Source organism: Mobula birostris, chromosome 24 (genome assembly GCF_030028105.1).
Source record: "Mobula birostris isolate sMobBir1 chromosome 24, sMobBir1.hap1, whole genome shotgun sequence".
In the NCBI taxonomy this organism is placed as follows: domain Eukaryota; kingdom Metazoa; phylum Chordata; class Chondrichthyes; order Myliobatiformes; family Myliobatidae; genus Mobula; species Mobula birostris.
The window spans coordinates 13465454-13491269 of NC_092393.1; the positions used below are offsets into that span (position 1 = coordinate 13465454).

Below are 25816 nucleotides of genomic sequence, written 5' to 3' on the forward strand. Positions count from 1 at the left end.
TTGTATGCTTCTTCTTTGGAATTGATATCAATTGGAATTCATTTCCCTTGTCAGCCATGGATGCACTACCTTCCTTGATATATTCCTTTGCCAGTCTGGGATGAACAATTGTTGTAGTTCATCCATATGATCTTTAAATGCTTGCCAATGCATATCCACCGTCAACCCTTTAAGTGTCATTTGCCAGTCTATCTTAGCTAATTCACGTCTCATACCTTCAAAGTTACCCTTCTTTAAGTTCAGAACCTTTGTTTCTGAATTAACTGTGTCACTCTCCATCTTAATAAAGAATTCCACCATATTATGGTCACTCTTACCCAAGGGGCCTCTCATGACAAGATTGCTAATTAACCCTTCCTCATTGCTCAATACCCAGTCTAGAATAGCCTGCTGTCTACTTGGTTCCTCGACATGTTGGTTCAAAAAACCATCCCGCATACATTCCAAGAAATCCTCTTCCTCAGCACCCTTACCAATTTGGTTCACCCAATCTATATGTAGATTGAAGTCACCCATTATAACTGCTGTTCCTTTATTGCACACATTTCTAATTTCCTGTTTAATACCATCCCCAACCTCACTACTACTGTTAGGTGGCCTGTACACAACTCCCACCAGCGTGTTCTGCCCCTTAGTGTTATGCAGTTCCACGCATATCGATTCCACATCCTCCCGGCTAATATCTTTCCTTTCTATTGCTTTAATCTCCTCTCTAACCAGCAATGCTACCCCACCTCCTTTTCTTTCATGTCTATCCCTCCTGAATATTGAATATCCCTGAATGTTGAGCTCTCATCCCTGGTCACCCTGGAGCCATGCCTCTGTGATCCCAACTATATCATATTCATTAATAACAATCTGCACTTTTAATTCATCCACCTTGTACGAATGCTCCTTGCATTGACACACAAAGCCTTCAGACTCGCTTTTGCAACACTCTTAGCCCTTATACAATTATGTTGAAAAGTGGCCCTTTTTGATTTTTGCCCTGGATTTGTCTGCCTGCCACTTTTACTTTCCACCTTACTACTTTTTGCTTCTCCCCTCATTTTACACCCCTCTGTCTCTCTGCACTTGTTCCCATCCCCCCGTTGTGAACTAACCTCCTCTCTCCTGGTCTCTTTAATTTGATTCCCACCCTCCAACCATTCTAGTTTAAAGTCACCTCAGTAGCCCTCGCAAATCTCCCCACCAGCTTAGTGTAAGCTCATTGAACCCAATATACATCAGCATTTACTAATTTCTCACCACTTAAAATGATCTTGTTGGCTATTGGAGGCAATTGCATTCGGAACAGGTGAAATTCAGCTGCCTGAAGCACAGTAAGCTCCACATTTGAGCATTGTAAGGAAAAGATCTGCCCCAACAAAGGTTAATGTATATCCCTTATTTATTTGTTCATTCACAATTTCTGTTCATGTATTTTAATTTATTTTAAAAGTTTTTATCAATTGCATCAAAGAACTATTAAAAATCTGTCTCTGTTCTTATACCTATCAAAATGTGACCCTAGCTTTGACAGCCCTCGGGGTACTTTGAAGGCAGATTCTCCCCATTCAGGCCAGTAAGCCTCGAGCTACATCACTAGTGGAGGATCAGTGAGAATTCAGGCCCCAAATTGGGTAACTCAGCAAGCAGGGGCCATAGAGAGCAATTTTGGGCGGGAACACCAGATCAACAGGAATCTTCACATTTCTTTCACTGTTCATTCTACCCTATAGTTTTAGAAATAGTTCTCCCATTTCCACTATAAATTTGAGCCATTGTTCAAAGTAGATGAGTTCAAATTCTGCATTTCAGGAATTCAAACATGTAACTCATTAAATGTGAAATAGAAAGTTACTATCAATAGGGGAAAGTTGTCCTCCTTAATTACTCTGATCTATTTATAGTTCTAGAGCCACTGATGTGGTTGATTCTTGATTGTCCTCTGAAATGGCCAATCAGACTCCCAAGTTGCAGACAATTAGGGATGGATAATGAATGCCCACCTATCCAGTAGCATCCACATCCTATAAAATATATGATGACCTTCTTGCCCATTGGCAAAACCTGTTGCTATCATTTTGCATATTCTCCACCACATTCTCACAGTCTACTTTCCATATATTGTATCTCTGTTTCACATCATATTGTTTTCTTCCTTTTCATCTATTTCATTACTGAGTAGTTGTGGATCAGTACTGATCCCTTGACACCCAATTGATAATAGTTTACTATCCTGAAAGTAACCACGTTTTCTGTCCTTTAGTTAATGATTTATTCATACTAATATGTTGCCCGGTAAGCCCTTATGTGTTTCTCATCAAATTTCATCTGAAAATCCAGATGTATTGCATCCACTGGTCTCTCCTTGTTTACCCTGCCAATTATATCAGCAAAAATTTTGTTTAGATTTGTCAGACACTATTCCCTACATTGAACTATGTTGACGCAGCCTTATCATGTTCTATTTTTCTGAGTTTCCAGTTCTATTAGATTATGAGAACACTCAGTCCTCTTTTATTGTCACTTAGAAATGCATACATGCATTAAGAAATGATACAATGTTTCTCCGGAGTGATATCACAAGAAACAGGACAAACCAAAGACTAACACTGACAGAACCACATAATTATAACATATAGTTACAGCAGTGCAAAGCAATACCATAATTTGATGAAGAACAAACCGTGGGCACGGTAAATAAAGTCTCAAAAGTCTCCGAGTCGATCGACTCCCAAGTCCCCGATAGCAGGCAGCATAAGGGAGAAACTCCCTGCCATAAACCTCCAGGCACCGTCAACTTGCCAATGCCTTGGAAGCAGCCGACCACAGCCGACACTGAGTCCATTCGTCCGAAAACTTCGAGCTTCTGACCAGCCTCTCCGATACAGCCTTCCAAGCGCCATCCCCTGTCCAGCACCTTCGACCTCGCCCCGGCCGCTGAAACACGCAAAGCAGAGGACTTCGGGGCCTTCTGCTCCGGAGATTCCAGTTACCACACAGTAGCTTTTATCCTTTGTGATGCATTCCAGAATATGCTGAAGAAAAGATTTTCAACCTATCCTCTCCTTCCTCAAATTATTACATATTCTATTTTACAATTTTCTGTGAATGACTCAGAATCAGAGAAATTTTCAACATTATTAGATGTATACCATCTATGTGGCCATTTCCTGTGGAATTGAGAGGCAGATTCATTGTGACTGCATGGGTTTCTTCTGGGTGAACCAATTTCCTCCCACAGCCTGAAGATGTACTGGTAGGTTGCTGGCCACTGTAAACTACCCAGTAGTGTAGATAATTGGCAAAATAATGAAAGGGGAATTGATTAGAATGTGAGAGAATGTGTTCAAGGCCTACAGGGAAATAAGGAGAATGGAAATGGCTTTCCTCTATTTGGAGCCAGCATGAAACCTTAGGACTTCTGTATTGTAATATGGAAGTAAGTAGGCCCATCAGACCCGGAGCATTTGTTGCTTTTTAACTGCCCTTCAGTAATTTCTCAAAAGTGAAGGGGCACAAAATTCTTCCTTGTGATTATATTTGTTATTTCTTTTGCAGTGAAGATTGATACAAAATTATTGGAAAGGGCTTCAGCCATCTCTTTATTCCTTGTCATAATTTGTGTATTTATCTCTTTCTAAATTATTTCTCTTCCTCTCTTCCTCTCTTCCTTTTTACATCGTTGTGAAGTTCATATATTTTAGATTACATATTTTTGATCTTCCTTTGCTGCTTCCTACAGCTTTCTCTAATCTGTCACTGACTGTTATGGCAATGTTATGAGTCTCTTTAAACTATTGGACAGATAGATACTTTATTAATCCCAAAGGAAATTACAGTATCACAGTAGCATTACAAGTGCACAGATATACAAACATCAGAAGAGAAGTAAGAAAGAATTAAAAAAAACCTTTAAAATAAGATGTACAAGATTTACAAGTTAACACTGATAAGATAGTAGTGTAAAAATACCATAATATGATGGGTGCACATTCACACCATCCAGATAAGAAGTGATGGTAGTATTGCACAGGGTGCCCACAATAGCAGGGTGTAGTAAACAGACCTCTGGTAGACAGAGGTCAATAACATTCTTACAGGAGGGGTCATTACTTCCCCAGCTATAGATTGATACACTTTTGAGCCATTAGGCTGAGGGTAAGAATGACCTCAGATCGCACGCTTTGGAGCAGCACGGTTGTCTTAGTCTATTACTAAAAGTGCTCCTCTATTCCATCATATTACTATTCTTATCCTCTGAGTTAGATACAAACAAATCACATCTTTCTTGGATTTTTTTTAATGGAATGTACCTTCGATAATTTTTAAAATATTTCGGTAACTGCAATTGCTTATCGTGGCAAACTTTATAATCTTAATTTACTAGTATAACTTGACAATATATATAATTGGTTTATTGAAGCTTCAGCTTCTGACTAATGGTGTGTCTCCTGAACTGCAGACAAAATTCGATAATGTTGCGGTCAATTTTCCTTGGAGGATTTCTTACTGTGAAATAACTTGTTAACATTGCCTTATGTCACAAATGAGGTCTACTAGTGTGTTCCCTAGTTGATTCCATTACTTGTTTTGTGTTATCTGAGTAATAAATAAATCTTATTGTTCTAAAGAATTATAAAAAAAATAAATCTTACATAACCTTCCTCCAAATTACTATTTACAAATTGATTTTCCCAATTTGAATGAAGATTAAAGTCCTCCATGATTATTACATTACTCTTGTAAGAAGCTTTTCTTATTCCTTGATTAATTCTCTGCCCAATTTCCAATTATATTGCTGCTTCGGGGGCTTATAACTATTCCAACCAATATTCTTTGCCCTTGGGCATCTCTTATCACCATACATATTCATTCCACTTCCTGTTCCTCCGGATCCACTACAATCACCTTTTATGATGACAGCTGTTTAACTACTTCTTTTCTATATTGTATGCCCTTTCTAAACATCACGTGCCCTGGAATATTTAATTCACAAGCTTGGTCAGGAGGCAGAAACCTCTCCAATAGCTATTACATAAAAATCAGTTGTTTAAGCTGTCAGTTAATCTATTTTGTTACAGTTGTCTCAGACTTCCAAACACAATACTCATATATTTGCCCTTTTACCATTTTACCATTTTTCCTTGAATTTGCAGTGTTGGGCACATGGCCAAGTGGTTAAGGTGTTCATCTAGTTATCTCAAGGTTGCTAGTTTGAGCCTCAGCTGTGGCAGCGTGTTTGTGCCCTTGAGCAAGGCACTTAATCACACATTGCTCTAGTCTGTGCAAGGAGTGGCGCCCCACACAGACTTCCAATCTGCACCTTGTAAGGTATGAAAATGCCCGATGCAGGCCTCTCATGGTCTGAGTCGACATTCCCCGCCCCCTTGAATTTACCTTGTTTTTTGAATCGCTTCTATTGTTAAATTCTGACTTTACCAATTCACTTTCCTTATCGTTATCCAAAATGCTCCTTTATTTCTCCCTATTGTATCTGTTATATTCTCCCCAGCTAAACCCTTCCCAAACCCCTCCTCCATACCAACCTCCCTCAGAACCATTTATCTTCCAAATAACAAGAGAATTGTTTATGATACTCCAGGCTATTGTCGTCCTACTGATAGGGGTGATCTAACTCACCTCAAGAAATGTAGAAGTCTCTGGCTCTAGATTTTGCAAGTCGGGAAAACAAAGAGAAATAAAGTAAAGTTCCTCACTGAGAGAGCAGCAAAAGAAAATGGTTTCATCGCACAATTAAATTAAACCTATGAATTACCTAAATGAGTTGCAGACAACTAAGTCAGAACAGTCCCATTGATAGTACTAATGAACACATCAGTAATAATGGCCCTTGAACCCACGGAGTTGCACAGGGCTGAGTAAATAATAAAGACTGAGAAATCTGGACCTGCTGTCATACGTGCAACTACTGCAGTGTGAATCAGCAGTCCCAAGAGAGCATGTGGAGGGAGAGGAAATTGGGAGGAGGGGAAGTGATACTGAATGTACTGCAGCTGTAGTGAGCTGTATAAAAGAGGGAGAGCAAATCAGTTTAGGTCGCAAGTGCTAAGTGCATACAAGCTGGTTGTACTCACCTCTGGTAAGTGAGTGTGCAGTCTATTGAGGTGTAAAGTCCATTTGTGAACTGTTATCCTAGTTTCTCACAACTGGTCATCTCTCCCTGTTTAGATCCCTCTAGCTGAGATGGAGGCTGTTTCTCTGACGTCTGATATTCAGTCTGAGAAATCGTGGTCGTTAGCACTGACAGATGACTCTTTGCCCGATGATGCAAACGTATTCTTACTAAATACACTGGAAAGCAATGTACATATTCCACACCAGTATTCTGCTTATACCAGGGCTCGAAATACTCTACCACTTAATTAATGTTGTGTAGTTAAAGTAACATTCCCAAGGACTGGACAACATCAAAACTTGCACAGCCTCCACCTCTTTGTGATTCTAGGAACTGAAGTGATGAGTCATTATTCCCAGGAGGTCTGAAAGCATCTCCTTAAACACATGGGCACAACTTGTGGTTAACCACCATCACCTTTTTTGTAAATTTCTACATGAAATCACCAGATCAAGGTCTAATTGTGCTGCAGTTCTGATAAGTTAATTCCAAATTCTGCAATCACTGTTAGTAGTAGGAAAGACTGCTCAAAGAAAGCTAAGTATACACAGTCTCCAATCTCTGTATCAAGAAAGGAATGCAATTCAATTTTTTTTTGGTGTCTTACTTCTGATGATAGTTATCTGTTAGACTCTCCTCATTAGAATGGCTTTCAGATGACCATGATAGAGCACTCTAGACATCCAGTGCACCTGTTAAGTTATGCAATGGAGATGCAACTGTTAAAAGTTTATCTATTATCACTAGTTAATTTACCTGCCAGTTTGAGAGCTTCCTCAAGCACTGCCTGAATGCTGACATTGCTGATCTTTTATCTCTGCTGTCTACAAGCTTAGATATTCAGGTGCAAGTCAGTCTACTAGTATAACAATTTGAGCTCTCATATTTGGTTGATTAACTGTACTGAGTATTTACTGTATGTGGGATGAACAACAATACCTTGGATCTTTAACACAGTGTAACATCTCATAAAAGTGTTAACATATTAAATTTGACACCCACCAACACACGTCATGATATGATAACAGATAATCAAAAACTTGGTTGAAGATAGGTTAAGAAACTTCAAAGGAGAGGAATAATAACAATTTTGCGAAAGGTTTCCAGACCTTACAGGACTCACTGGTAAACATAAGACCACACATTTCCTAACACTGTATTCACCTGCTACTTCCTTACCCATTCTCCCAATTTGTCTAAGTCCTTCTGCAGACTCCCTGCTTCCTCAACACAACCTTTCCCTCCACATATCTTTATATCATTTGCAAAATTGGCCACAAAGCCATCAATTCTGTCATCCAGATCGTTGATATATAATGTAAAAAGAAATGATTCCAATACTGATCCATGTGGAACGCCTCTAGTCACTGTCAGCCAACCAGAATAGGCACCCTTTATTCTGTCAGTCAATCTTCTTTCCATACTAGTATCTTGTAATACCATGGGCTTGCATATCTTGCAAGCAGCCTCATGTGGTACCTTGTTACATGAAAATCCCAACAACATTCACTGTTTCACGTTTGTCTATCTTGCCTGTTATTTCTTCAAAGAATTCCAATAGATTTGTCAGGCCAGATTTTCCCTTAAGGAAACCATGCTGACTTTGCCCTGCTTTATCATGCACCTCCAAGTACCCTGAAACCTGTGCCTGAATGATGGATTCTAACATCTTCCCAACCACTGAAGTCAGGCTAACTAGCCTATAATTTCCTTTCTTCTGCCTTCCTCCCTTCTTAAAGAATGGTGTGACAGCTGAAATTTTCCATTCCTCTGGAACCATTTTGAATTCTAATGGCTCTTGAAGCATCATTACTAATACCTACATCTTTGGGATGCATCTATTCTGCACCTACTAAGTTGCCCCCATAAATTCCAACCATTGCTGTTCTGCCATCATCCCAGCTAGTGTCTCCTTCCAATCAATTTTAGGCAACTTCTCTTTCATTCTTCTGTAATTCCCTTTAATGTACACTGTAATACTGGTATGCCTGTGTGACTTCTCCCTCTCAAACTGTAGGGTAAGTCCTGCAGGTTGAAATAAGGTTGCAATCAGTGTGGCAGCTTAAGTTTGGCAGCTCAAGAAAACTGAATTTGAGAGGCGGGATGTCTCTGAAAGTTGTAGGGCTCAAGTTGGTTGCAAGTAGGAAGGATAGTTAGTATGTTAAGCAACACATGTTTTTGCAGAAACAGGACTCTTCAAATTAGGGTACAGGTAGCAGAATCATGGATGCAGCTCATGTTTACAAAGAATGAAATAAGGAAAACTATCCAGTAATGTTTTGTTATAGGTGTGTCCAAGGTAATAAAGTCATGGATCTTGGATTTAGCATTGGATGAAATGAGGTAGGAGTTGTATTGAGTGATGTTATGGAATGGAAATAGATGGCCTTAATGTTATATATAATCTGAAGGTCATCACCAAGTAACATTTAAGACCATCTTTATAGAAATACTGTTTCAAGCTCGGGTAATTGCAAGAAAGAATGTTGCAGTAGTAAATAGACATTTTAGTGACAATTTCTGCACTGTAATACTATTGGTTAAGCCACCTCATGGTCTAACCAAGTGTAGATTTTAAAAGAGACCATGGTGAAATACAGCTGGTTGTCATCTCTGTGTATGTGGAAACTGATGTGTTTGTAGAGGGACTACCATGATAACATGTAAATGAGAAATAGAAGGGAACAGTAAATGCTTAGGTGTCTCTACATTATTGGTAGAGAACTAATAAGTGAAGCTATTTGTAGTGAGTATTCGAAATAAATTTAGACTGCTCTCTATAACTACTGTAGATAGTCATTGCACAATCTTGCATTTGGGAATCAGAAGCTGCCCGTCATGAGGGGATGGAGGGGAATTAATGTGCTGGAAAGATTGTAAAAGGATTCTAGGGTGAGAAAAATAAAAGATTTGTTCTTAAGTATTAGCTCACTCTTCTGGAAATGGTAGAAAAGGAAGAGAAATGATTCTTAGTGCAAAAAAAATTAACAAATGAAGGCTTATCAAACAGGAATTCATAGAGCGGTTATAAAGAGGTATATAAGGCCCATGATTTGCTTGGGAGCCTGTGCAGTTTAAGTAGTTTCATAACAATGAGAAGACTTCTTTTCAAAGCTGATTGTAAATATTGATATCTTTAATCCTCAGAGATACTCTTTCCCATCAGATTTGAGAACATTTTGAATCAACATTTTATTAGCAGTCTTAGTGATGTTAGAGCAGGTATAGTTGCTGAAAGGTTAAATGTGAACAGGTTGAAAGGAGACCTTGAGGACACACTGCATATAGTTACACACATGATGTAGTAAGGTAGTATGAGATACATGATGTGACAGACATCTCTTCTTTCACAGTGTAACAGAACAGTTCTTGCCAAGAAGTTGCTGGTCAGGCCTCACTTCTTCTAAAACACTTTTACTGACATTTAAGCTGTTCTGACAATTGTCCACCAACAACGGCCTCAGATTCCATATGAAAGAAAAATAATCCCAGGTTTTTCATACTACTCTTCTGTTGAGGCAATGACTTTGTGCTTATTGGTCTCTCACATGCTATTTGTTCTTCCTCAACTCACTCAAATGACTGCATGAGCTACAGCCACAGGTCTTGGGGAGATGTCATCAGGACATCTGATGACAAGCCCAACTCATCTTCATTCAATGATCACTCAAAGCTCCAGGAAATACTCATTGAACACCATGTATTTGAGCAGCCAGAGTATAGATACAATAGCCATAAGTGCCCTTGTTGAGATGAGCTAATCTCACTCAAGTCCTGGGTGAAGAATTTTCTTTTCCTGCCGTTCAATACCTGCTGATAAAGTCCTTACACATGACAAATAATATTCATTCCAAAAAAAACATATGATTTTAGAAAAATAATCTTTATATATTCTAAAGTTATAGCTCCAAATTGTCTATCTGATAGGTGACAAAAATAAACAAAGTTAAAGCAATTGATTCCTGTACCAAACACTGAAATCGTGTCAGTCTAGCAAGGTCCTGCACTCATAGATACAATTGTGCCAAAAGTACATTGTGTAATGTTCCATTACTACAAGAACAGAATGGAGGGTAGGATTACATGCTATAACATTTAACTTGACTTTGGACTTTTCAAACTGGAGTCAAAACAGCACAGTGAATGATCTGTGGATATCAAATGAATTCTGCGATATTATGCATTCCATTTGATGGGAAATGCACAAAGGAAGAGTATTTCTGGCCCTGATTTATATATAAACCCATCTGCTCCTCTCCTTGCCAAAGCACTTGACATTTTCAGGCTAATGTGTAGACTAATGCTTTCATCTGTTGCGCAATAAATTCTTTTTCTCAAGCCAACATTTCTGGATCGTTTGTTTGTCCCTGCTGGATGTGCTTCTGTCGGTGTCATTTCATCATTGACTGTCTCCTGTGGCAGAGTGAAACAGAAATTTAGTTGTGCTATGTTCCAGCTGGTACCAATGACAATGGATACTATTCCTATCATGCCTCATGCAAAAGCATGTGTTTAATGGGCAATGTTGATGCCGGAAGCTGATTTTCATGAACTAACAGGTTGTTTAAAATGAAAAACTATTCCCCATTTGTAGATGCAATTCTCCCTGATAATCCTGTGGCACAGATACACTACGGTGGGATCATTTCAACAAAAAGGACAATGAAATTGTTGCAAGTATTTAGAATTTTTGCATTGTTTACTCCAAATTTGGGTTGTCAAGACAAAGAACACTTTGTTCTTAATATCTGCTATTGACTTGATTTGAGGTTTGAGCTTCTCAGCCTGGGCTGATAAGTGAGAAGAAAATTTTTTTAAAAAGACTGCCAAGGTTAATGCCCTCTCTCTTACTCTAAGACATTCTCGGCCATCCTCCCGAGTGTGTTCTTCTCTGAGTTTTAGTGTTGTGACAGGAGGTCTTGTTACAGGGAGGGAGTACCTAGAGTGGTCTGTAGAAGATGAGGTCAGGCTGGAGTGATGTCAGTCCGGTAGCCAATCTCTGCCCCCTTCAAAGAGGGACAGCTGAGTGGATCCAATGGGGAAAAATATATGTTGTTTGTGGAACTATCCCCCAGAGGTTTAGCTTATGTTGAGGACAGAAGTGAGTTAACTCCAGAGAATGCCAAAATTGTTCATTCAGATAATATGTTGCAAAACATGTCCCTGAATAAGTTCCTATGGATTGAAGCAGGACAGCTTCCGAAATTTACAGTCCAGGGGATGTATGGGTAACTCTAATGACAGCAGTGTCTACATGGAAAGGGCATGTGACTTCATCTTTGAAGTCATTTGGAACCTTAACGCTAACACAAGATACACCTTTCCAACAGAGAGAAAGAAAGAATAGAGATTATATCCAAAATATAGAGGTAGTAGTGATATCTAAAACATAGATTGAAATAATAATGTTTAATAATGGTGAAAGAGAGGGAGAGCAAAGTACTACGGTCTTACAAATAGAAAAATACGGTATATCTATTACATACAGCAAATAAGTTTATTTTATCTGATAAGGTAAGCTGGCAGCTACCAATACTTTAGGCAAATGAGGAAACATTATCTAAACAATAACAAAAAATTTAACTAGCTGAATTTCAAGTTTTGAATATCTATAGAAAAATAGTTTTTAAGCTATCCCCACCCAGTCATTCTGGATAATGCCAGAATCAGCCATTCTACTGATGGTTTACTTGAACATCTCCAAAATGGCTTTGGTCTCATGATTCTGAGCCTCCAACTTATTGAATCTCCCAACTCTGTCTCAGTCATTTCTAGATAGGGCTATTATGTACATGTAGGAGGTTGTTGAACTGAGGTTAAAATTTTATTTCTTCTAAGCTAATAGACCAGATTTAAGCCTATTTCTGTCTTTGATCTCCCCTTTACCTTGTGCAGTTTCAGATTTTACTTAAAATATCCCTAATTAAAAAGTAAGAAACAGCACAGGCAGGGATAGAGATTCAACTTGGATGGAAGTATTAAACAATAATAGAGCAACCTTATTTGGCTTTGGTGGAACTAAACATTAGGTGTAGTATCAAAAACAGGATAAAATTTTGCCCATATTTTTTAGATCTGTGATTTTAACTGATTCTCCTTTGACATCAAGCTTACATTTCCTAATGTGTAGAACAGCTAATTAGTTTCTGTTAGTGACTTAAATGGATTCCTGGAAAAATGGCTTCTGATGATTTATTTGAAGATGTTGTATTCCATAATGAGGAATATTGACATATGCAAAGAAGTTGTGATGTTGCATGAAGCAGATGACTGATAGAATTGGCATTGTCATGGTTTGTGTATTGTGCAGATTGCCGACTATTATAAAACACTGTGTCTGTTGCGATTCAGTGTGATCCATTTGTCTTACGCCTAAATGATTGAACATTTCTGTTCAAATGTTTTGAACTTCGTCTTTTCATTGTGTCTCTGTTGCTGTTACTGTAGGTTGTTTTGTTGCATTGATGACCTTATGCATGATTGTGTTCTACATTACCTGCAGCTCAGCTTCCTTCAAATGTCTTTGTTTCCTGTGCCCCATGAATCTGACAGCTTCTTTTCTCCCCTGCAGGCTGAGCAGGTTCAAGAACATGAGGTTAAGAAGGGGATCCAAGAGAAGAACCTTCTCACTGTGAGGAAACCTTTTGTTGGCCGCACACACTCGCTGCCCAATGATAGCTACATGTTCCAGCCTGTCAACCCTGCTCCAATTGAAGGTCTGCAGGGATCAGAGAACAATCCCAAGTCACAGTCAGGTATGTCTCATCCGTGATGTTGAATGAAAGTTTTAAAGATCAGCCAATACTGTAGTTTGGACAACTCATATAGTAACCTGCACAGTAGGATCCAAGTTAAAATTCTAATCCAGTTAATATGACCCAATCAAAAAGTCAAATTCCATTATGATAGCAACTGTTGGTGAAAGGGGAGGGAATCATATTAAATTTGTCATTGTTTTCCAGCCTGTAATGATAGTGTGTGCTAAGTTATAGTTTCTCAGGCATCTTCACTGTTGTAATTTCAGCATAGCTAATAAGTGCTCAATATTCTGCATTACAACACAGGTTCTATTGACGTGCTTTGTGGCACCTCTCACAGAAATAGTTGACTGAACACAATATTAATACTTCCAAGGGTTTCCCAACATCTGTCAGAGAAAAAAAATGAATTCAGGGGAGTTGCCGCCAACTTAGCCCATCTAAGCCCCTACCATAAATATTGCGCTCACTGTGATGGCAACTGAACTATTTGATTAGATTCCAATCTGCCCTGGTTCAGTTTTCTATAAAAACCTGTTGGATAGTTTACATGTGCTGAATTTTCCTACATAAAAACTGTTTGGATCTTACAATTATTTTGCAGCATTTAACTCAACTTCTAGTTTAATCTCATTCTACTTACAAATCCTTTAAATGTCTTAAATTAACCCAATCTATAATCCTTTCCCTCTGCATCAGTAAGACCCTCCTATGGGCGCAAGCATGCATGCTGCTCTGACACAGTACAAGACACTGCAGTACAGTGCAGAACAGAGATTCTCTTGTAGATACTGTTTTTTTGAATGAATCTTTTAAACTGAGTTAAATTCTTGCAGGTGGGTATCCAAACAATATTGGTAATTGGTTTATTATTATATATAGAAGAAGATATAGTGAAAAAATTTGTTTTGCATGTTTTTATACAGATTATTTCAAAATAGAAATAGATCAAGGCAGTACAAAAGAAAAGCAGAAAAAGAATGCAGAATTTAGTTTTAGAGTTACAGAGAAAGTGCAGTCCAAGTAGAAAAGAATAGTTTTACTGGCTAATTCAACAATGTTCATTCCATAGCAACATCACTAAAAAAAAAATTAACTGGTTATTCACTAGACAGCGAATTGTGGAATCTTTCTCTTTACAGTGAAATTTGTAGCAAGGATCCCACATTTATTTAGAAGGAAAAGCTTGAACATTGTCTTGCGGTGGGTAGTCTGGTAAATTTTCATTGGTAAAAGACTTGGAAATAAGTTTCCTGGTGTGAAAGCTGACTAACATAGTTAATTTGGTTGAGAACTATTCGTGATGAGAGACCTTGATGAAGGATGGTCAAGGCCCAAATGTTGGGGTATCCGAGGCAAGGATCAAGTCACGATATGAAACTGGAATGAGAACTGAGCACAAAATAAGACAGTAAATGATATCTCTAGTTGAGTTTGCGATTGAGCACTCAGGTTCCTTTCAGGTGCTCTTTAAATGTTGAATACTTGGCTCCAAAACATGATTGCCAATTAGTGGGGCGGTTTTTGAACCTTCAAAGGGACCACACCAGCTATCCATACTCTGGAGAGCTAGAGCATCTAAGCCCCGAAAGCTGACAGGTTGGGTGCATCTCGTAACACTATTAGTTAGAAACATAGTGAATGATTATATTACAAATTGCTTCCCCAGGTTCAACCACATCAGTTCGATCTCAGCCCATTGGTAACAGTGGCTACCTCCAGGTTCCTATGGAGTTGTTTCTCCCTGTCAGCCATCAGAACAGTTTTGATTCTGAAAATATCCCGAAGATTCCTCCCCCTCGGAAACCTCTGAGTGCCCACAGAATGCTGCATAGACAGGTTGGTATCAGTGTTGGAAAGCCTGAGTTCAGCACATCCTTTAATTGACTGATTCCATTTGAAATATTTTCTGTCTGCAGAACTTGCTTCCTGCTTGTGTTGTATAGCTGGAAATATGGAGATGCCTTTAACCTGTGTTTATTTGAATTATTTTTCAGTGCTTTCGTTTTCAAGACTAATACAAAAACAGAAGGACTCACACTTAGTAGGCATGCTTGACTCTAGGTTTCCATCCCCACCTGAGGTTAAAAGTTAATCTCCCGAATCTTCGTCGGACTCTTCTGAACAACTTTTATTCATGCATTCTGTTTCTTGTCATTTTGTTCCATGTTTCCATCCAGGATGCAGTTGTGCGCTCACTAGGCCTTAGTATTCCAGCCTGCTGTCCCCTTCTTGCATAATATTACAGTGTGTCTATTTGGTGCTGTCTGTTGCGACCATGTCATGTCATCTACAATGCCAGAATGCACCCCTTCTATTACATAGTACACTGAGTGCCCTTCTTGCCTCATTGAATCAGAACTTGCAGAAAAATACCAGGGCAGAATTACTGACATCTCTCTACATGAGTACCGACAAGTTTGGAAAATGAATATTGACCTGAAAGCTGAGATAGCTTCTTTTCACTGACAATTTCTTGAATATGATCTGAAATTTGTGATTATCTCCAAACACCTGAATATAACTATGTTGGTTGGACCTGGTGATGAAACAACATATATATTAATTTCAAAGGAGACGAAGGACTTGAGACACCTAGACATTAGGTTGCACAAGAACACAAGAAAACGGGAGCAAGAGTAGGCAACCTGGCCACTCTAGGCTGTCCCACTATTCAATGTGATAATGGCTGATCCATGTTGGTTCCATTTGCCAGATATCCATGGCTCTTAATCCCTTTCAAAAACATCTTCCAAAATTTTAAGTACTTCTACATAGTTATCCTACCCAATTTTCCGAATTAGAGAATTCCAGGTAGAAGAAATTTCTATGTACTTTAATTTTAAATATCCAGCCCTTTATCTTGAAACTAATGAACACATCTTGACTACTTCCCTATCATGCTGTCTTGACTATTTATTTTGATAGGATCACCACTTATTCTTATAAAATGAAGCTCTTCCATTCTATTTGGATCCAGGCTATCTTATCATCAGAATATTTGCAGTGTCCTCCATGGTGAAGATTATCTTCCTTTTTGTATATCCATAGAAATTCCTTCTTGTATGTCTATAGAAACTTTCACTATTCATTTTGATATTGCATGAAAAAATACCTCTCAAACTCAATTTTCTCCTTTGTATTGAACTTCAAGTATTTTGCTGCTGGTTCCTGAAACATTCCCAATTCTCTTTTCTACAGTTAGTATTTCCATACCTTATACATTTCAGATTAACTTTATCCTTGACCTTCTTTTGTTAATCACAAATGTTTCCTCTTTCTCATGGAACCCCTCTTTTAAATTAGATAAAATCTTGCTGAGCGCTATGACCAAGTTATTTAAATATCTGCCTCTGCTCACCTACTGACTTGCCTGATGCCTTTTTTACCCAGTCAGCAAAAAACAGAAATATTGGAAGAACTGTCAGTCAGGCAGCATCTGTCAAAAGAGAAACCTTTTAATGTCTTTACTGAAGCGCTGGGGGAGGAGGGGAGGGTTTACAGTTATCAAAGCAGAGCTGGAGGGAGGAGTGAGATGTAAAACTAATGCCCATATGGCAACACACAAAATGCGGGAGGAACTCAGCATGTCAGGCAACATCTATGGAAATGAATAAACAGTCAACATTTCAGGGCGAGACCCTTCACCAGGACTGAAAAGTAAGGGGGAAGATACCATAATAAGAAAGTGGCAGGAAGGGAAAGTCTAGAAGATGATAGGTGCAGCAATGTTTCAGGTAGTAGATGGGTGACCACCAGGAGAAGTAAGGCGAGTAACCATTCTCTTCAGCAGTATCCCCTTTGGATACTGCTGACCTATCAGGGCACAGCCGCAGCAGCCAGGCTAATGGCACTGTGGCCACCTCTGAGGCTCAGCAGGGAAGGGTAAAGTCAGGCAGAACAATAGTGATAGGAGACTCAATGATTATAAGATTTCCAGGTATAACGCCAGGTTGGTGTGCTGTCTCTCAGGTCCAAGTGTCAAGGTGTCTCAGAATGGCTACAGAATATTCTCAAGAAGGGAGGTGAGCAGCCAGAGGTCATGATGTATTTTGGCACAAATGGTAGAGGTAGAAAGGAGGAAGAGATCCTGCGCAGTGAATATAGGGAGTTAGAGAAGAGGCTGAAAAGCTGGACCTCCAAGGTAACAATGTCTGGATTACCTCCAGTGCCACATGCTAGTCAGGGTAGGGATAGAATGATAGTATATATGAATGAGTGGCTGAGGAACTGGTGCAGAGGGCATGGTTTCTAAATTCTGGATCACTTGGATCTTTTCTGGGGAAGATATGACCTGTACAAAAAGAGTGGGCAGTGCCTGCTCACGAGGGGGACCAATATCCTTGTGTGCAGGTTTGCTGGAGCTCTTGTGGAGGACTTAAACTAAGTTGGCATGGAGATGGGAGCCAGAGTAATAGGGCTGAGGATGGGACAGTAAGCATACATGTAAATAGAGTGTGTAGTGAGACTATAAGGAAGGATAGGCAGATGATAGGACAAAATTGCAGTCAGTGGAATGAATTGAAATGTAACAAGGGGCTAAATCAAACAGGGTGATGAATACAGGAATGAAGGTGTTATACTGCAATGCACACAGCATACAGAATAAAGTAGATGATCTTCTAGCAAGTTAGAAATTGGCAGGCATGACGTCGTAGGCATCATTGAGTCATGCCTGAAAGAAGATCATAGTTGGAAACTTAACATCCAAGGATACACATTGTATCAAAAAGACAGCAGGAAGGCAGAGGGGGTGATGTGGCTCTCTTGATAAAAAGAGAAATAAAATCCTTAGAGAGAAGTGATATCGGATCGAAAGATGTAGAATCCTTGTGGGTAGAGTTAAGAAACTGTAAGAGTAAAAAGACCCTGATGGGAGTTATATACAGGCTGCCAAAGAGTAGCCAGGATGTAGGATATAAATTATAAGAGGAGATAGAAAAAGTATGTAAAAAAGGCAACGTTACAGTAGTCATGTGGAATTTCAATATGCAGATAAATTGAGGAAATCATGTTGGTGCTGGGTCCCAAGAGAAGGAATTTGTAGAATGCCTATTGGATGGCTTTTTAAAGCAGCTTGTGGTTGAGATCAGTAGGGGAAAGGAAATTCTGGATTGCATGTTGTCAAGCTCAATAATCAAACCAGATCTGATTAGGGAGCTTAAGGTAAAGGAACCATTAGGAGACAATGATCATAATATGATAAAATTCACCCCACAGTTTGGGAGGAAGAAGATAAAGTCAGATGTATCAGTGTTACAGAGGAGCTGGCCTAAGTTGATTGAAAGGGGACAGTAACAGGGATGATGGCAGAACAGCAATGGCTGGAGTTTCTGCAGGCAATTCAGAAGGTGCAGGATAGATACATCCCAAAGATGAAGAAGTATTGTAAAGGAAGGATGAAGCAACTGTGGCTGACAAGGTAAGTCAAAGACAGCATAAAAGGAAAAGGGAGAGCATATAATACAGTGAAAATATTAGAGGATTGGAAGATTGGAAAAAAACAACATAATATAGCAAAAATTAATGGGAAGTTAGAAGATTAGGAACTTTAAAAAAAACAACAGAAAGTGAGAAAAGATGAAATATGAAGGTAACCCAGTAAAAATATAAAAGAGGTTACCAAGTGATTTTTTTTCAAATATATGACATATAAAAGAGAGATGAGTGGATATCAGACCTCCGGAAAATGAGACTGGCGAGGTAGTTATGAATGACAAAGGAAGGGCAGACGAATTGAATAAGTATTTTGCGTCAGTCCTCACTGTAGAAAACACCAGTAGTAAGCCAGAAATTTGAGAGTGACGGGGCAGAGGTAACTGTAGTTGCTATTACTAAGGAGAGGGTGCTTAGGATGCTGAAAAATCTGAAGGTAGATAGGTCACTACATCCCAGGGTTCTGAAAGAAGTAGTTGAAGGGATTGTGGAGTCATTCATATTGATCTTTCAAGAATCACTAAATTCTGGAATGTTTCTGGGAAACTGGAAAATTGCAAATGTCATTCCACTCTTTAAAAAGGAAGGGAGGCAAAAGAGAGGAAATTATAGTCCAGTTAGCCTGACTTCAGTGGTCAGTAGGATATTAGAGTCCATTATTAAGGATGATGTTTTGGGGTATTTGGAGGCACACAATAAAATAGGCCAAAGTCAGCTTGGTTTCCTTAAGGGGAAAACATACTTGACAAATTTGTTGGAATTCTTTGAGGAAATAACAGGCAGCATAGAGAAAGGAGAGTCAGTGGATGTTGTTTACTTGAATTTTCAGAAGGCCTTTGACAAGGTGCTATACATGAGGCTGCTTAACAAGCTAAGGGCCCATGGTATTACAGGAAAGATACCGGCATGGACAGATGATTGGCTGTCTGGCAGGAGGCAAAGAGTGGGAATAAAAGGGGCCTATTCTAGTTGGCTGTTGATGACCAGTGGTGTTCCACAGGGTTCAGTGTTAGGACTGCTTCATTTCATGCATTTGTTGATGACTTGGATGATGGAATTAATGGCTTAGTAGTCAAGTTTGCAGACGATACTAAAATAGGTGGAGGGGCAGGTAGACTGAGGAAACAGGAAGTCTACAGAAGGAGTTAGACAAATTAAGAGAATAGGCAAAGAAGTGGCAGATGGAATATAGTGTGGGGAAGTATATGGTCATGCACTTTGGTAAAAGAATAAAGGCTTAAACTATTTTCTAAATGGGGAGAAAATTCAGAAATCTGAGGTATAGAAGGACTTGGGAGTCCTTGAAGGTTAAGTTGCAGGTTGCATTGGAGGTGAGGAAGGCAAATGCAGGTTGCATTGGAGGTGAGGAAGGCAAATGCAGGTTGCATTGGAGATGAGGAAGGCAAATGCAATGTTAGCATTCATTTCGAGAGGACTGGAATATAAGAGCAAGGATGAAATGCTGAGGCTTTATAAGGCCTTGGTCAGACTGCATTTGGCATATTGTGAACAGTTTTGGCCCTTATTTACGAAAGGATGTGCTGACGTTGGAGAGGGTACAGAGGAGGTTCACAAGAATGATTCCAGGATTGAAAAGGTTAACATATGAGGAGTGTTTGATAGTTCTGGACCTATATCCCATGGGGCTTAAAAGAATAAGGGCGGGTCTCATTGAAACATTGAATATTGAAATGTTGGCAGTGTGACAGAGTTGCAATATTGACAGAGTGGATATGGAGAGGATATTTCCTATAGCGGATGAGCCTAGCACCAGAGGGCACAGACTCAGAATAGAGGAACATCCATTTAGAACAGAGGAATTTCTTTTACCAGAGGGTGAAATTCATTGCCACAGACAGCTGTGGAGGCCAGGTCATTGAGTATATTGAAAGGAGAGATTGATAATCTTTTTAATTAATCTGTGCATCAAAGGTTAGGGGGAGAAACAGGAGAATGTGTTGAGTTGGATAATAAGTCAATCAGAAAGGTGGAGCAGATTCAAAGGACTGAATGGCCTATTTCTGCTCCTATGTCTTATAATATAGCGAATGTAAAGGCTGGTGGGATGTTTTTCACCAGCTTTCAATGGCAGATGTAGGTAATTACTGATCTGTCAAGTAAGCACAGCGCAGCTTACCACTGACATCCCTTCCTAACACATAATGCTGTTATCAAATCTCCATCATGTATATGTTTTTTGTCATGTACTCATCTTGTTCTGCGTACTAGCTGTCCTGTGTATAGTTTTCAAATGTCCATTGCTTTTTGTGTAATCCCATCCTGTTCTGTGTTGTGTTATCGTGTGCACATTTGAACTTGTGCATAGTTCCCACATATTTGACCACATCCCATGTCCTGTTCTCACATTGCCTTTCCCTTCATTTGTATTGATATCATGTATCCATCCCATCTTTTGTTCTGCAACATGCAATTATCTTGTCTTGTGGGCTCAATCACCATAATGGAGCAAATTTTGCTGTGACAACCTATAATTTATCAGTGAAACTATTTGCTGCCTTGTTTACAATGACGAATGCACTGATTGTAAATTGTACATTTGTCTATAAAAGATGAAAAGAAAATTAGATTGACTATTTGGGCCTGCCCAGAAACTCTAGTGCTCCCAGTGACTGAACTATGTTGGTGTTGCTGCTGGTACTTGTGCCTGCCTTATTGCTACAAATATCACTAGTCACTGAAAGAGAACTGCATTTTTCTGTAATGAAAAATATGTAGTGCAGGAGATTGGGCTCTGGCATTGGTTTACCAAAGATATTAAGCAGCTGGCTTGCAGGGATGAGGGGGAGATTTCCAAGAAGGATCAATGTCTCAATCGGTTCTGGGAATCAACGAGGATTGAGGACTGGAGGCCTTGCTATATGAAGGTGGGAAACTCAGGGTTTGTTGGATTGGACAAGTCCTGGACTAGTCAGAAGTCCCTGGAAGATGGTTTGTAGGAGAGCTGACTGTAATCTGAGAAGGTAGGAGAGTCAGAATCATTAGGACCAGAGAGTCAAGAGGCCAGTGACTAGTCCTTGCTGGCTGGGAGGCACAACGAGGAGTGGTAATGGGCTGTGGAGTATTGGCTGTCAGTGCCGAATGGGAGAGGTCCAGTGGCATGTTTGCAGTGAGCGTAGGTTTCAGAAATTTACAGTGGAAATCACATGAGTCAAGCAAGTGTTGCCTAGAATTGCCTGGTCTATTTTTTCTGGAATGATATGAAACAATAGGAGTACGGTTATTATAATGTTTCACTCATGATAAAATTTATTTTCAACTGCATAATGCTGAAAAAAAATCATTCTAATTGCTAGGTCTTGATGCTCAAAGGATGTATGTTCGGTGTACAAGTTATGGAGATCTCTGTTAAAATGGATCCTCCTCTCTTGCCTCGATGCTTGTGTATTATGCTACAGCATAGCCACTCCCAGCTCATGAGAATATCACAGTTGCTAAACTTACTCTTTTGTTTCTTCTGTCAGCACACTTTCTACCTGGGAGAACCCAAATGCAGCAAAGATATGCCCTTCTACCTCTTAAAAAATCATTAGGGAATTGTTTAAGCCAAATAGTCCAAGCCAACTTGTCTAAGTCATCCTAACCGCACCCCAAATCCTGACTGATTGTAGGCTCACTGTAAACACAAGGTTCACCCCAAAAGATTCTGCTAATCCATTTAGCAAACTCACGTGTTTAGCAAACTCATAACTATCCATTGTTCCAGAAACAAATCATTGGCTTTATGCCTTTATGCTAACACTACATACTTTTTCTATTAGCCATCTGCTCACACCACCAATCTTGACAGGCTTAGTTTACCAATTATTTGGCCAATGGATCAATAGGATACAGACTTTCTTATCTTACAATCCAGTTATTCATATTCAGATTGTTCCTACAAATGCTACTGCAACCTGACATTTTCTACTTTGCTTTTTGAAGTTTACTTCTTTGTTTCAACTTTTTTTCCTTTTCTAACTGTCTTCTGCAAGAACTCTGCGGGTCAAGCAGACGTAGTGGGAGGAAAGGAATTGTTGATATTTCAGGTTGAAACCCTGCAACCCAGTGCAGGGTTTCAATCCAAATCATCGACAGTTCCTTTCTTCCCACAGATCCTACTCAACCCTTTGAGTTCTTCCAGCAAATTGTTTGTTGCTCCAGGTGCCATCACTACACTCGCTTGTGTCTCCTTCCTTTTCTAGTTCTTCTCCACCGCTACCTGAGGATATGCTGGTTACTGTCCCATCATGCAACTAGTACTCTTTAACTCAAAATCTATCAAACTGTTGAAGAGTAATTGTTAAAGTGTTCGAGGAAAATTGAAGATCAAATTTACCCTTACTCAAGGCACAGATGCAGAGAACTCAGTGCAAAATTTCACCCTGTGTTTTTCTCTCCATTCTCTCCAGGATGGCATGATAGTCCAACATCAGCAATCACCGATCAGGGTTCAATTCCTGCCACTGTCTGTAAAGAATTTGTATGTTCTCCCCATGAACATGTGGGATTCCTGCAGGTGTTCCCGTTTCCTCCCTCATTCCAAAGATGTACGGTTAGCGTTATTGAGTTGTGGGCGTGCTATATTGGCATCAGAAGTGTGGTGACACAATCCTCAGACTATGTTGGTTGTTGCCACAAAATGATGCATTTCACTGTATGTCTCTATGTACTGTATGTGTAACAAATGAAGCTAATCTTATCCTTATTCGGGTTGATAATGGAAATTTGTGAAGTTGGAGTTACAGTATATCTGGTGTAGGCACACTTGAATCTCCACTCCATAGTTCTATAAATCCTAAGTGCTGCTCTTCAAGAATTGTTAACTCTAATATTATTCCTATTTCATCTCTATCTCAATTTCAATCCTTCTTCCCTACAAAAATGCCAGGAGTCATTACTGAATCAACGACTTATTGGAAAACAGTTAAGTCATTGAGGGTTTTAGTACCTCTTAGCTGGGAAAGTGTCTAAAGTCACTTAGAGTTTGCACATTAATAAATATTTAATGCATTAGATTATAAAGGTCAAAGTCATCTGAGACCAAGGTCAGGCCATCACAGTTTAGCCACATTTGGAGAATTGCATTCAATTCTGGTTGCTCCATTAAAGGAAGGATGTGGAGGCTTTGAAGGGATTGCAGAAGAGGGTTATCACGATAGAGACTATTAGCTATCAGGAAGGGCTGGACAAACTTGACTGTTTTCTCTGGAGTATCCAAGGTTGAAGAGTGACTTGATAGAAATATATAAAATTAATGGGAGACATAGAGAGGCTAGATATTCAGTCTCTTACCCAGGGGAGAAGTGTCAAATGTTAGAGGGCATAGCTCAAAGGGGGAAAGTTTAAGGGAGATTTGTGACGCACATTTTGTACACAGAGAGTGGTAGGTGCATGGAACAAGCTGTCAGGAATGGAAGCAGACACGGCAGTAGTGTTTCTGAGACTTTTAGATGAAGGGAATACAGGGACAAGGATCACGTGCAGGCAAATGTGGCTTGTTTCATTTGGCATCATGGTCAGTAGTTTTCTGTTTCCTATGTTCACCCACTGATCAAATAACCACTGTCATGGTTTGCATGTGAGGGCTGTTTTGTGGTCAAGAACAGAATCTCTGCATGAGCTAGTTTAGTATTATTGTTATTCACAAGATTGGTATTATTTTCTTGTATAGTCTAAGTATTTATAATCTAAGTAGAGGGAAGTCTCATTTGCCAGGCTTTTAATATCCCATGATTATACCAAGCTGTCCATAATTTGGCTCATAAGGGGTACCTTGCTCAGAGAAGAGATGTAGAAAACAAAAGAGATTGATAGAGGAAAAGTATGTGCTACTGCACTTAAGATACAGTCGAGGACAGTGCAGTAGGACTTCTTAGATTCTTTGCCTAATGTGGGGAGCTAAATAGGATCCTTTGAGTACTGCAGTAGGGAAGCAGGCTTTTCAGCCTGACTCATCGGTGCTAACCATGGTGCCCACCAAGCTTGTCCCTTTTGTCCACATATTCCCCTTCAAGCTGCGCCCCCCCCCCAGCAACTCCCGATTTAATCCTAGCCTAATCGCTGGGCAATTTACAATGACCGGATAATTTACCAACCGGTAAGTCTTTGGATGGTGAGAAGAAACCAGAGCACCAAGAGAAAACCCATGTGGTCAGGGGCAGAACATACAAACTCCTTACAGACAGCAGCAGGAGTTGAAACTCGGTCACTGATACTGTAAAGCATTGTACTAACTACTATGCCATCGTGCTGCCAATATCTCTCTACTATAGTGTATATCCCCCTAAACATTTTCTATTCACGTACTTATCCAAATGTCTTTTAAATGTTGTTATTGTACCTGCCTCAGCCTCTTTCTCTAGCATCTCATTCCATGGATGCACCACACTATGCATAAAGAAGTTGCCCTTCTAATCTTAAACCATCAGGTTTCTAGTTCCTCTTCCCTGGAAAAGAGACTATGTGAGTTCATCCTATACCCGTCACAATTTTATACACCTCTATCTATGAGGCTGCTTCTCAATCTCCTACAATCCAAGGAATAAACTCCTACCCTGTCCAACCTCTCCCTAAAACTCGGGCCCTCGAGTCCTGGCAGCATCCTTGTAAATCTTCTCTGCAGTCTTTCCAGCTTAATGATGTCTTTCCTATAGATAGATAGATAGATAGATACTTTATTGATCCCAAAGGAAATTACAGTATCACAGTTGCATTACAAGTGCACTGATATACAAATATTGGAAGAGAAGTAAGAAAGACTAAAAAAAAGTTACCACAAACAGTCTAACAAGAGAGAGTCATCACTTCTCCGTCTACAGAGCCAGCCTCATTATCAGTTTATTGAACTTCTTGGCATCACCCATGTTGATGCCATTGCCCCAGCACACCACTGCTTAGAAAATTGTGCTGGCAACAACAGACTAGTAGAACATGTGAAGGAGAGGCCTGCATACTCCAAAGGACCTCAGTCTCCTCAGGAAGTAGAGCCTACTCTGGTCCTTCTTGTACACAGCCTCTGTGTTGGTGCTGCACTCAAGTCTGTCATCCAGGTGTACCCCCAGGTACCTGTAGATCCTCACTATCAATAGTAACAGGGAGCAGTGCAGGCTTCGTCATCCTAAAGTCCATCACCATCTCCTTTGTCTTACTGATGTTAAGCTGCAGATGATTCAGCTTGCACTATTTGACAAAGTCCTGCACCTGGGCCCTTCGTTCATCCTCCCATCCTCCCTTTATACACCCAACTACTGCTGAGTCATCAGGGAATTTTTGCAGATGTCAAGACTCAGTGTTGTATCTAAAGTCCGAGGTATACAGGGTAAACGGGAAGGGAGCCAGTACAGTTCTCTGTGGGGCCCCAGTGTTGCTTATAGCCATGTCTGACACACAGCTCTGAAGCCACGCAAACTGTGGGTCTGCCAATCAGGTAGTCCATTATCCAGGATACAAAGGAAGTGCCAACTTGCACTGAACGGAGCTTTTCCCCCAGCAATGAGGA

The 25816-nt window shown here is 39.8% G+C and overlaps 1 protein-coding gene across 2 annotated transcripts in view; it reads left to right on the forward strand.

The window, feature by feature from the left end:
- The window catches only part of cacna1g (calcium channel, voltage-dependent, T type, alpha 1G subunit), a 360201-nt gene that overhangs the window by 319095 nt on the left and 15290 nt on the right, over positions 1-25816 (forward strand). For both annotated transcript variants that reach the window (XM_072242528.1, XM_072242529.1), the window contains 3 exons: positions 6178-6312; positions 12696-12879; positions 14552-14721. In XM_072242528.1, coding sequence (XP_072098629.1) covers positions 6178-6312; positions 12696-12879; positions 14552-14721 — 489 coding nt within the window. The remainder of the gene's footprint in view (positions 1-6177; positions 6313-12695; positions 12880-14551; positions 14722-25816) is intronic.